This window comes from Trachemys scripta, chromosome 5, assembly GCF_013100865.1.
Source record: "Trachemys scripta elegans isolate TJP31775 chromosome 5, CAS_Tse_1.0, whole genome shotgun sequence".
NCBI lineage: Eukaryota > Metazoa > Chordata > Testudines > Emydidae > Trachemys > Trachemys scripta.
The window spans coordinates 91,965,538-91,979,190 of record NC_048302.1 but is presented as its reverse complement, the minus strand read 5'-3'; the positions used below and the strand labels follow the sequence as shown (position 1 = coordinate 91,979,190).

Sequence of the window (13,653 nt, the reverse complement as noted above, 5' to 3'; positions counted from 1 at the left end):
TGCTAAAATACAACAAAGGAACAAAACCAAGGCAGGGTGTAGGCTTCCATTGTATGCGGAGGGCTGCGAGGAAGAGAGGTAATAGCGATCAGGTGTTGCACACGTTTTTGCTGATGCCTGCCGAGACAGGGGGGAAGAGGGGGGCGGGTACTTGCCACTTATGTGATGGCTGTAGGTGTGCGGAGCCGAGTGGCTCTCACGTTTGTGGAGCTGCTGTTGCCCATGTCAGTTACAATAGAGGCTTTTGCTCCAGCCACAAACATAATCGGAGAACAGCTCGTTGGCTTGCTGCTTCTCTTATTCCACCCTACCCCCCACAACAGAGAAACGGTAACCAGGTCTGTCCCAGAACACTTTCCACGGCCGGTTATGTCCCGAACCATTTCCTGTGCTCTAAGCTCCGTCCAGATCAACAGCCTTCAGTTGCAATGTGCAATCGGGGACTGTCCACACTAGATGCCAAAGCAGCGCCTGGTTCTGTCTGAGCCCACCACGCTGGGCTCAGCTTGTGTGGGGGAGAAAACCTTGCTGCCACAGCAGGTGCTTTCCTGATCTGCTCTGAGAAGCCTGGCTGAAGAGATCGGGAACTTTGAGAGGTTTGGATCTGCTGACTCTTTTACACAAATTGTTTTCAAGGCAAAAGGTGTCTTTGGAGATCAAGCGAGCTCCGCGCATGCGTTGGTCTGTTGGGAATTATTGCTCTGCCTTGGACTAAGTTGCATTCCTTGGATCTTCGCAGAAAAGCCAATTCTGCAGACAGAGTTAGGAATGTGGACAGTTCACAGTCGAGAGTATTTTGGGATTCTCTCGTTCCCCGTGATGTTAGCCATGGTCTGCTGTGCGCAAAGGTGAGCGTTATTCTCTGGTGTGCTCTCTCCCGGTTGTGTTGGTGCCTGTGCGAATTGTTGATCTAATTATTTTTGGAGGTGTACGTGCATTTGTTTTTCTGTCTGCCTGCAGTTTTAGCGTTGATTTTCAATACAATCCGTCCTTCTTCCCTTCAGCGTTAATGAGCCTAGCAACATGTCTTACGTGAAAGAGACAGTGGACAGATTGCTCCATGGATACGACATTCGCTTGAGGCCAGACTTTGGAGGTAATTTGTCAGTCTTTTTCAACGTGTAGCACAACCGTGTTGCATTCCCTGTATCAGAGGGAAACGTCAGTTCAAATGCAAATTAGTCTTTGTAAATGGTTGTGGGCCAATTTATGACCAAGTACACACACAAACACACATACTCACATGCGTGCACACACCTCCTGATGTACCCAACTCACACATGCAAACACACACACATTTATATATGCCACTCCACAGCCAGGCACAGGGATGATGCTTTTAAATGTCTATGATGTGCATAACAAAACCCCGTTTCCTATTGAAGGTGCTCCTGTTGATGTCGGGATGAGGATAGACATTGCCAATATAGACATGGTCTCAGAGGTCAACATGGTGAGTACACGCTCTGAATTAAACCAGAGCTCTGAAATTGGCACATGTTGTGTCTGCCCCTTAGAGTTCAGTTGGGGGGGGGTGTCTCAGACTCGCATCTGTGCAGCTTTTTTCTTTCATGCCAGAACAAGGGACGATGAGCGGAGAGTTAAACACGCTGAGTGCTCTGTGGAGACGAGCTGTTGATAGCTGCGCTGGGGAAACCTGTTTGGGACGCATTTGCACAGGACTGTACCTTCTCCTCCTTTCATGTCCTTTCAAAATACTGCACGGCGCCATCTGCCGATCATTGCGCCTTACTGCCTTTCAGCACCAAGGACAGCTCCACGCTTCCTCGCTCTCTCCGCCTCCAGAGCCTGGGCGGCTGGAGCCGGGAGTCAGGAATAAATAATAAATAAATAAATAAAAAATAATAATAATAATAAAAGGCATATTTGACACAATGACAACGCTGCATTTGTGGAGTCTGGGGGGCGGGATCTAGGGGCAACCATGCTTCCCTCTGAAGAAATAGCTACAGCTAAGGCAAGCTGACTGTCGACTGGTCAGGAGACAGAGATCCTTTGCCTTGGCACGGGTTGCTAACAGTGTTCCAGGTGGGAAAAGGGATGGTAGATTTTGCGTGTCTCTGTATGCAACTTGTAGCTACCTATTCAGACTGCAGGAGCAGAAATTTGCTCTGGCTGAACCTCCCATTTGCTTTTGGAACCCAAAGGCACCTGTGGGGCGGGGCGAGATCGTTGTATTAGGAAGTTAGAGGGCAAAGTGTAGTCTGTTTATATTTTAATCTCCTCTTGCGATTTGGTGTGGAGGAAATAGTCAAAGCAACAGTAGCTGCTGCTAGGCTGTCTGCGTAAGTAACAATGCTGCCGAGACTCAGGGCTGGCAGAATTGGTACTGCTTGAGGAGGGCAGAAGCCTGTTGATTTCCCTCTAGTATTCCAGAGTTCTCTTGCGTGGGACGGGTGGATTGTAATTGCTGAATGACTGACAAATTTTAGCTGTAATGTGAAGTACTTTATCACTCCACACGCAAATATGTCGTTGAGGATTTTAACAGCAATGGGGGGGAGAGGGGGAGGAGGTGGAACGGCTTCCATCTCGTTTTAGTTCGGTATCCAATCTCTCATAAATTGCCTGCTAAAAGCAAACAGTTTGATATTGCAGATTGGATCACATACTTTGGAGTAGCAGGATTAATAGCAAATGTCTGTATAAAGCAATTCAGGGCTGCTCAGAAGAAAAGTCATTTAGAATATTTCTATAATTTGGATATACTTAAATCAGAATTTTGAAATTGCTCATTGCATTTAAATATATGTAATATATAAGGTTTTTGTTTTACTCTTGATGTTTTTACCCCAAGTCAACTATATATATTTGAAATACTAGAAATATTCAGAAATATTAAAGATTCCTGGTACATATTTTTGACAGATGGACAGACTGAATTTCTCTGTCAATTGATTTAGATGGTAGAGATAAAGGCTATTATAAAGAAAGAACATCACCTTCACAAACTAAAAACTTCTCAACATAAAAGCAAAGAAAAAGAAAACTAATGCTGGAAAGTGCTTTTTTTTTCATTGGGAAAAAGAAAAAAGTGTATATAGATGAGGGAAACTCCACAGCTAATTAGCAAAATTAGAAAAATGAAAACTGGTTCCGGGTCAAAAAAATGTAACTTCAGACAAAGATGTGTGCTACATTGTACTTGATTATGTTAATTTCATTGCTGAGATGACAATGATAATAGTTATGAATGCAAAAGTAAAGCACAAAATATCTAGTGCTGGTCTGGTTTCACATTCTCTTCCTATACTACAGACAATGAAAATCAGTTAGAACTTTTAATCCCATCAAAATCATTTCTGATTAATACACTTAAAGGGCATTTTGGTGGGGGGGGGGCAGTCTCAAATGAAAATCTAAGGCTTGGTCTACACTACCCCCCTAATTCGAACTAAGGTACGCAACTTCAGCTACGTGAATAACGTAGCTGAAGTTCGAAGTACCTTAGTTCGAATTAGTTCGAACTTACCTTGGTCCACACTCGGCAGGCAGGCTCCCCCGTCGACTCCGCGGTACTCCTCTCGGCGAGCTGGAGTACCGCAGTCGACGGCGAGCACTTCCGGGTTCGACTTATCACGTCCAGACTAGGCGCGATAAGTCGAACCCAGAAGTTCGATTTCCAGCCGTCGAACTAGCGGGTAAGTGTAGCCAAGGCCTAAGGTACTTTTGTCCCATCTGAAGAGGAACATCTATGCAGCTAAGAGGAACTGGATAGTTGTGCTTTGTTTTGATACTAGCTGTCAGTTTATTGAAATTTCACAAAGTATTAAGACATCAGTCTCAAAATAATTTCCCTTTTCCTAATATTCCTACAGTCTAATATTTATCACTGGAATGCTTAAAAAGACAGCATTTTTCTCTTCAGATTTATTTTTACTACTCAACTGTATATCTTAATTTTCTGTTGTTGAATAAATATAGTTATATTTATTTTAGTGTCACGGTTATGTTGTAAGTTTTTTGGGGCCGGGACTGTTTTCACTATATGTGTTGTGCCCAGCACAATAGGGCCATGAATGGGACATAAAAGTTGTATCTTAATTCAAATGTTAAGTAATAATAAACAGTAGGTGGGAGAAGGGAAAACACAATGGACAGACTTTGCAAATTCTAACTTGCAGAGTTCCTGCTGAACTTTCCTTTCAAAGAGAAAATGTTAGTGACTGTGCAGATGGGGTGGAGGAAAGAGCACATAAAACTTGCATATGTCAAGGATAAGCAAGGAGGACAAACCCTATCCTCACCTCCAAATCATTCCCTGGGAGCAGGGTCAGACTCCCCAAACTAGTCACTGAGCAAATCATCCCTTCTAACATAATTGCTGCCTTAGATGGTGTGTCTACCCCTGCCATGACTTTACGCTGACATCCTTTTCAGGGGGGGCAGGAACAAAGTGAAATTAATGCTAACACTAATGGTACTAAAGGCCTTATTCTGCGAGGTGCAGAGCATGCTGGATCCTCAAATAGGAGTTTACGGGGGCATGCCACAGGAGGCATACAGTGCTGTGCAGGGTTAATTATGTTGTATTTTCCAGCAGTATTTCCACTTGGGGTTGCATAGAGCATAATCCCCATAATGTGTCTGCCCTCCCCCAGCTCCTCTCCCTTCCCACACCAGCACAACAAAGTTTGCAGATAAAAAAATTGGGGGGAGTTGCACTGACACAACCATTCTGATAATGGTCTCTTTAAGCTAGCAGAGAAAGGTATAATATGATCCAATGACTGAAAGCTGAAGCTAGACAAATTCAGACTGGAAATAAGGTGTAATTTCTTAACAGTGAGGGTAATTACCCATTGGAACAATTTACCACATGTCCTGGTGGATTTTCCATCACTGACAATTTTTAAATCAAGACTGGATGTTTTTCTAAAAGATATGGGGAAGTTCTATGGCCTGTGTTATACAGGAGGTCAGACTAGATGATCACAATTGTCCCTTCTGGCCTTGGAATCTCTGGATCATAGATTCATAATCTATGAAAAAACTGACAAGACTAGAGACCCTTCACTCAAGTGTTGGCTTTCCTACTTTCCTGTTTCTGTCTTGCTTTACCATCACAGAGATGTACTTTGCAATCTTGTTTACTATAGTGAAATAAACTTAAATTCATGTACAGATGGTCCAATGGTTACAGCGCTAGCCTGGGACTCAGCACTTCTGCAAATCAAGCCACTTAGATACCTTGCTTTAGGTACCAAGTTTTTACAACCTGATCCAAACCTTCACTTCCTCTTTATGCTTAGGAAATACTAACTGATATACTGACAAATGCTTCAAACCAGACAGTTATCCTTTCATTTTCATTACATTTCCAAGGCCAACAAGGTGGCCCTCTTCACATTTTCAAAATGCTTGAGCCTCATTAGCTAACTTCTGACCTCATGCCCCCTTTCCATTCCCTCTGCTGCTGCTTCCCCTTGCTAAATTACTTATTTATATACACCTACTTTAAAAGCTATTTAAAAACATTTCTAGCATAATAAGAACCAGCATTTTGTTGTTGTTGTTGGTTTATCTGTTTACAAAGCAGCAGCAATGAAGTTTCCCTGTTAGGAATTGTTACGCCTCAGGTACACCTCAGGTAGCTTTTTCACCGGGGAATTTAATTTTAGCCTAAGAATAGTATTACTGCTTGAATCTAAACCTATGCTACAGCCCTGATCCAAAGGCCACTGAAGTGGAGGAAAGCCCATGTAATATATATCAATATATGACTTTGTAATACACATTTCCAAACTAAATGGAGCCAAATGTTGACATTTAGCCACCACCCTCACTGCCCCAGAAGGTGTTCAGGGAGGGGTTATGCCTCTGGTGTCACTGTGGAGACTACACTGTGCTTTAGATTGGTGCAGTCTCCTCTGCTTATACTGCAGGGCCCTGGACCCACCTCCTTCTTGCCTTACTTCCTTTCTAGCGCTGGCAGAGACAGCAGTCCCTACGCTCTTTCCAGTGCAAGTCTTCAACTGTGTCTGGCCCTGCAGTTTTTTTTTTTCCAAGCTCCATGAGATGTTATTGGCATGACAAGTTATACAAATGTTGCCAAAGCAATTAAAAACACACAGCCTCCTCCCTCTCTGTGTGCCCAAGTACAGGCCTGTCACAATCTGGACCACAAGCAGAACAGTCAAAACTATTTTGAAAATGTCCTTAAATACTGAGAGTAAAATGTAAATAGTTTCACCCTGGTTTTTAAAGGTGATGAGGTCCAGATCTTCAAAAGTATTTAGGCACTTAACTCCCATCATCTGGTCCCGAGCACCCACCACTCCCATTGGTTTCAGTGGGATCTGCAAATACTCAGTATCTGTGAAATTCAGCTCCTTTATTTGTTCAGAATGAAAAATGTTGCTGCTTGTTAATTTTCTTGCCATCTGCTTAAACATGCTTGCAATCATCATGCTATGAAAACAATGAAAACTTATTTGCAAACTTTGGTCTCCATTATATTCCAAGAGATCTTTATGATGGGGAAATTGCTCCATTGCTGAAAGACAACAATCATTTTGAACACAGGACACTGAGATGAGACTATAAAGTGTGAAGTAAGATGTACAGGACAATTATGTTTTGTTAATGATGCTATTAACAGCTTATCATAACACAATCACCACATCCCTCAAGGCACATTAACTCTCCCTCATTTAGGGTAATGTGGCTCAGACAGTATCACATGAAGAATATGAAAGTAAGGCCTGCAACCCTTACTCACGTGAGTAGTCCTCACTGATTGACTTCAATGGGACTAGTTTGCATGTGTAAGGATTGCTGGACTGGGCCCTTAATGTGTACCATGGACTACAGAATCCGCTACAGAGCTCCTACTGGGACAAAAGGAATGAATTTGGTCCACCATTGTTATTACACTAATTAAGGAGTCTATAGCTCTGCTTAAGTGAAATGTGGCCTGCCCCGTGGAAGAATGTGATCGTGGGTCTGTGAATCACAGCCATGATAGGCCAGCTATTACCTCACCCTGGCTCTTGAACTGAACCTCTCCTTTTGTTTTACTAGGCACCATTCATTTTCTATTAAACACATTAGTGTTGTGTGTGTGTGTTTTAGTTTAGTTTTATTTAAAAGGAGATGCCACTGCTCTCTTAGCGTTTCTGGGCCAGTATCACAAAAGGCACAAGATGATGCAAGTTACACCTTCTGCTGCCTACTGGGCACCTGTGCTGCTGGAGCCATTCATTCAGGTGGCAGCACTGCCAGCCCCCCTCCTCCCCAGGTGAAAGCACTCTGCCAGTGCAAGAGGCTTTTTATTTGTCTGGACTCCATATGTTCCCTGTTGAAGGAGTCTCCCCAGGAAATGCACTGAAGCAGCATGTCATCTGGCTGACTTTCTCCACATGGAGCCATATTTTCAAAACCAGAGGGCCAGATTTTGAAGCACTCAGCACCCACCAATGAGGTCAGATTTTCAACCTAGATGCTTATTTTGGCACTTAAATCAAAATGGAGTTCCTTTGACAATCTGACCCTTAGTGGAGCCATGTTTGGGTAGCTGGCACTGCTCTGAATTTGCCCCTGATGGACTTACTATCACTGTGGGGCTAACAGCCTGGTTTCTGTATCTGCGTGAAATCTGTCCCCAGACTTGCTGCAACTTTAGCTTAGATTCTAGAAAAGGACTACTGTGAACTCTATGAATACATCAGGAATAATAGACTGTGCAGCTTGCCCAATGATGGAGCCTTTTGAAAATATACCCTTTTAATGTGAAACATCTCACCCATTTGGGTATTGAAACTCACCCAGTCTTGTAATCAACCCTGCTGGTATTTTCCCCAAATTATTTATTTTATATCTACTCAGCTTCTTTGGACTGCATTGTTTTATAGTTATTGTGTTTAGTAGTTTACTTCTACTGCTACTGCACTGAGCTTTTTCAGTGACTTTCACATAAAGGATTAATCATTTATTAATTCATTCTCATGACCTCCCTGTTTGGGATTTAGGTTTGTTGTGTTATACTCATTTTACAGGTGGGTAGACTCCGGCACTGGGAGAATATATGACTTGCCTTATATTAATCAGCAAATCAATGGCAGAGGCCAAAGTGGGACCAGTAGTACTGGCCCCATTCCCCTGTTCTAGTCACTGTACACACTCCCTCCTTCCCTAATGTACCATGAGACACGGTTAATAGGTTTATTTTTGCATCTTTGTTATAGTAATTGAAATTTACAAAGTGTTTCCTTTCAAAACTGCAAGGTGACCCTTTTGCTTTGTCTCAGTTAATGATGTTTGACTAATTTTCCGCCATGACAGAATTCTTATGAAAGTATATTAGATCTTTACATGAATATGAAATGAGTTCATTAGGAACCGTGCCATGACAAAATCTATTATGTTTCTGTGACATGATTTGTCTGATTTACTGCAATACCTTGACCCAAGTTAACAAAACAGGCTGCTTATAGAAGTCCCAGGCTTGCAGCTATAATGAGGGAAGTGGCAACCAGAGCTGAGCAGATGGATTTTTTGGTTCGGAGCAGAACGAAAAAGTCCTCAAGAAAATGAATCAGTTCAAGTCAAACCAAAACTGATTTGTTTAAGTTTTTGCTCATTGACGCAAAAGCCAAAACACAACATTTTGGTTTGGAGTCAAATGAAACATTTAGTTGAACCCCTTCCAATTTTATTATTTTGTGTGTGTTTTGATTTGAGGTGTTTTTCACCATTTTCTAAAAAAACAGTACTATATTTCTAAATCAAACATCATTTCAAATCAAAACATCAAAACACTTCGCAAATTTAAAAAAAAATCCAGGGTTTTTTTTTTTTTGGGGGGGGGGGAGGCAAATTTGACCCAAATCCACAAATAGTTCTGACACCCTGTGTGATAAATAAAGTGGTGGGTAGCTCCTGTTTATGGACACCCAGCCAGCCAGTTAGCTATAAAATTCCTCTTAGTAGCTGTTCTCTACTTGCTTTACCTGTAAAGGGTTAACAAGCCCACAGGTTAAAAAAAAAAAAAAGAAGAAGGAAGTGGGCACCTGACCAAAAGAGCCAATGGGAGGGCTAAAACTTCTTAAAATGGGAAAGAAACTTTCCCTTTGTTGTTTGTTCTCCGGAGAGAAGGAGCAGCAATGCTATAAGCACGAATGCTGTGTAAGTCTGGAACCAGCTATGAAAATTCATCTTCCATACCTAGTAGAAATTATTGGACAGGGCATGTTTAAATAGATGTGATTAGGTTTATTTTGGTTTGTGGATCTCCTCTGTGCTAAGCCCAGATGTTTTTGTTTTGCTTGTAACCTTTAAACTGAACCTCAAGAAAGTTATCTTGATGCTTAATTTTTGAACTGTTTCTTTTAAGATCTAGTAAAAAGCCTAAGTAACAAATGTATTTCCTTTCTTTTTGTTTTTAATAAATTTTACCTTTTTTAAGAACAGGATTATATTTTTGGTGTCCTAAGAGGTTTGTGCATGTTGTTTGATTAACTGGAAGCCACAGCTAATTTCCTTTGTTTTCTTTCTCAGTTCTTCCCCCGGGAGGGGATGGGGGGAGGGTGAAAGGGCTCGAGGGTACCGCACAGGGAGGAATTCCCAAGTGCTCCTTCCTCGGTTCAAAGGGTTGGGTTGTTTTGGGGGGTTTTCTTGTTTGTTTTGGGTTTTTTGCATTTGGGTGGTGTCAGCGTTTACCAAGCCAAGGTCAGAGAAAAGCTGTGACCTCGGGAGTGTAATACATGCCTGGAGTGGCAAGTATTAATTTGTAGAATCCTTGCAGGTCTCCACCTTCTGCACTCAGAGTGACAGAGTGGGGATTCAGCCTTGACACCCTGAAAAACGCAATTTAGTATTTGCCTAAAAAAAATTGCCCAGCTCAAATGGCAAAATAGCTGTGTATGGATTTTAGTCTCTACTAATCGCCCCTGCAGCCCCATAGGGTTGGGTCACAAAGCCCTTCGTGAATGGAGAAATTCTGATACACACCTATAAAGATTAAGAAAATTCAGATTTGAAATTGAGTTTCATATTAGGCAAAGGATGGAAAGAGGGAATAGAAAATTGAGTAACTAGATGGAATCACCATTGGGGAGGAATGTGGGACCAAATGCATCAAAACCAAGGAAGTGGTATGGGGTGAGAGTATTTGGTAGCATCCAGGAACAGCCTGAAAAATGGAGAGAGACAGACTAATACAGCGATTCTCAAACTTCATTGCATCGCGGCCCCGTTCTGAGAACAAAAATTACTACACGACCCCAGTTTGGGGGACTGAAACCTGAGCCAGCCCAAGGCTCTCTTCCCCATGTGGGGGTCTAAAACTGAAGCCCAAACCTCGCCACCCTGGGCAGGGTGCCAAAGCCGAATCCGAAGGACAGTGGGGCTTGGGCTTGGGCCTCAGCCCCAGACCCTAGCAAGTCCAACACCAGCCCTGGTGATCCCATTAAAACAGGACCACGAGCCACTTTGTGGTCCCAACCCACAGTTTGAGAATCGCTGGACTAATGTGTGAGATAACAAATGATCTTCTGCAGAACAGCTGGGAGAATTGTATAAAAATGTATTAAACAGAAATCCTTTGTACTTTTATTATACACAAAACACCTATTAAATTAGTTATGTAAAAAGCAAAGTCAAGCACTAGAAAGTTAGGACATGCCAGATTTATGGCTGCCCATGCAACTTGACTCTGCCTTCAGTCTATGTATCCAACTTGCATACTAAATGAGGGCAGGAGTTCTGCAGAAAGAGAAATAGTATGTGATCATGTAATTAAAGATTGCATCATACTGCAGACTCATAAGGGGGCTGAATTAAGGTTGCATGGAGAACTATATATCTGATTTTTCTTAACTTTCAAGTGCTTGGCTTGACAACTTAAATAACGCTTTTAATGTAGGGATTTTGGGGAGTAATTTCCTTTGGACTGGTTTTTAAAGAAAAAGTTAAAAATAAACTCTATGCAGTGCAACTGTAACAAACCCTCTCCCCTCACAAATCCTGTTTTGAAGTCAAATCTTCAACACAATAACACAGACAGCTACAACTTGAGCTAGAGGACCAATACCTTAGAGGCAGCAAAAGAAGGCTGTTTGTCTGTGGTTGGGGGATGGGGGGTGAAGAGAAAGGCTGGCCCATGTGTTGTCCCTGAATGGGAGGGGAATGTGCTGTTGGTGCCACATGCTGGGTGCAGGGTTCCTGGGATGGGAAAGGATACTGCTCTATTCTCGCCCCCCGGTTATAGCTGCTCCAGAATTGCATGGAGCCTGTTGTAATAATTGTCGTCTAGAAGGCCTACCCCAATTGTGCGCTCAACTGAGGGAAAACTGATAAAAATTAATAAAATGATCCAATCGCCTATACTAATAAATACTTATGGGAGAGGTACAAAAAGGAGACAAAAGACTGGGTTAATCCAAACAAAAAGGCCTACTGATACAACCCAAGGACTGTGTTGAGCTCGTGTCTAGTAAATTAGAGGAGTGTGAGACTGAAAATCAATGGACCAGACTTGGTATGTCAGAAATGAGGCCTAATTGATGAGCAGAAAAATAGGAGAATGGGCTATTCCACCTATCATTCCCTTTTGGAGTCCTTAAAAAAATATTTAAGTAGGAGGATCAAATTAGCTGCTGGCTGGGAACCAGGTGGACTGAAAGGAGCAAGCTTTACCCTCATGGCTGCCACCTCAGCCATCTCTAGCAACCCCAGGTGCCACCATGATACCACTGGGCCTTCATCACCCTGATCCTGAGAGAGAGCCAGACCAGATCAGGCCAGAGAGAGGGACCAAATGGTATTGCCACCTCCACGGGCGCCAGCTAAATCCTGACCACCTCTGGGATGAGAGACTTTGGTTTCTGCTGTCATTTTCCTTCCCCATTTTATTTTTTCTCTTTCCTATTTCTTTCTTTTTGCTTCTGTTTAATAAGAATGTGACTTAGCTGTCCTAGATTGCATCTTTTGCAACACTGCTGTGAGCCCATGCCCAGAGAGGCTAAAAGAAATGCCCTAAACAGCCTGTTGCTGGTGTAAGTTTGCCAGGTCTCAGAGTGGCTGATCTGACTGTGCTTGGCCCATGTTTCTCTAGCAGTGAGGTTGCAAATGCTGCAGTGAAGACATACCCCGTGGGTACAACTACACTGGAAGAAGAGACCCATGGCATGGTGGCTGGCCCAGGTCAGCTGACTTGGGCTTGTGGAGCTAAAAATTGCTGTGTAGACATTCGGGCTTGGGCTGGAGTCTGGGCTCTGGGACCCGCCCCCTTCACAGGGTCCCAGAGTTCAGGCTCCAGCCCGAGCTTGAACGTCTACACAGCAATTTTACAGCCCCACAAGCCTGAATCAGCTGACCCAGGCCCGCCAAGGCTGTTACATTGTTGTGTAAACATATTCTAAATGACTGAAACTTACTCAGCAAGGGTCATGCAAAAGACTTTAGCCAGGACTCTGCCCTACAAGGAAATAACACAAACAACAATCTGACCATGCCTTTTGTGTTCAGAATAAACACACAATTTCTATGGGTGAATGCAACCAAAGAAAGTTTAATCTCAGCGCTAACTCGGCCTATAATACTACAATAGCCTAATTTTTATAGGAGTGCTGACTCAGCATAATGCAAAGTTCCCAGAAAGAGAGAGGCTTAATGTCATCTAAAAATTCCCTAATCTATTAATCATCCAAAGAAGGAACAGAAGCAATACCGTGAGCAGACACAGAATGGTAATAATAGTAATTGCAGGTAGCAAACTGCTTATGAGCATGTCACAGGTTGAAATATGCTTGCATGAACAAATTCATAAAGATCAAAAATTATTTGGAACTGAAAAGGAGGCAAAATTCATCAATAAACCATTCACAATGAAGAGTTCCCCAAGCTCTAGTGCAGAAGATGTAGACAGAGGCACATTTTTATTATATAGCAACTCTGTTGAAAGGGATGAAGGACATGCAAGAATATTTGAAATGAATACTAATGAGACTGTTCAGCACCTGATTTTAATTTTTTCCAGCAAATACAGAAAAAGAAATCAAGCAATAATACATAAAGGTCAAATCCTTTTATCACTGTCCATTCAAAAATGGAGAATTATATTAAAAGTGAGTCACAGAATGCATTCTTAAGTAGGCAGCTTGAGGTTAAACCACTGAGTCACTGTTACAGGAAAGCTTTTCAGCTTATTTTTCATTTGTCTAAATGGGTAAATGATCCTTCAATGAAACGGACCCAGGCAAAATGAATAAACCAATACTCAAGCAAAGGTCCTTCTGTATGCCCCTAAAAGGGGACTTAATCCATTTTTTTTTCCAGAGCTTGAATAAATGGAAGGCTTGTCTACGCAGGGAAATTTACCGATATAGCTATGCTGATATAATTACACTAGAATGGCTAGGTCAGTAAGCTTCCCCATGTAGACAAACACTTTGTCCCAAAGGTTTCTGGCTTCAGGGTTAAAGCAAACAGTATTCCAAATTCTGAGCCACACAAACAGGTGCAAATTCCCTGGCTTCAGGGTTCCAAGCAAATAAAAGTCACAAACACCCTTTCAATAAGGTGTGAAGCAAATAAAACTCTCAGTTACTCTGAGGCTCAGGGTGGGAGCCCTGAGGTAACTGTTTGGCTCTCCAGCCACACCACCAACCTACCCTTGATTTCCGGTTTGGT

The 13,653-nt window shown here is 42.5% G+C and overlaps 1 protein-coding gene across 1 annotated transcript; it reads left to right on the top strand.

Moving 5' to 3' along the window:
• The first annotated feature begins 272 nt into the window (after nucleotides 1–272).
• LOC117878357 (gamma-aminobutyric acid receptor subunit beta-1-like) lies at nucleotides 273–1,639 on the top strand. The gene is made up of 3 exons (XM_034772529.1): nucleotides 273–848; nucleotides 1,005–1,096; nucleotides 1,386–1,639. Exons 1-3 carry the CDS (start codon nucleotides 769–771, stop codon nucleotides 1,637–1,639), a joined length of 426 nt encoding a protein of 141 aa, XP_034628420.1. The 5' UTR covers nucleotides 273–768.
• Nucleotides 1,640–13,653: the final 12,014 nt, after the last annotated feature.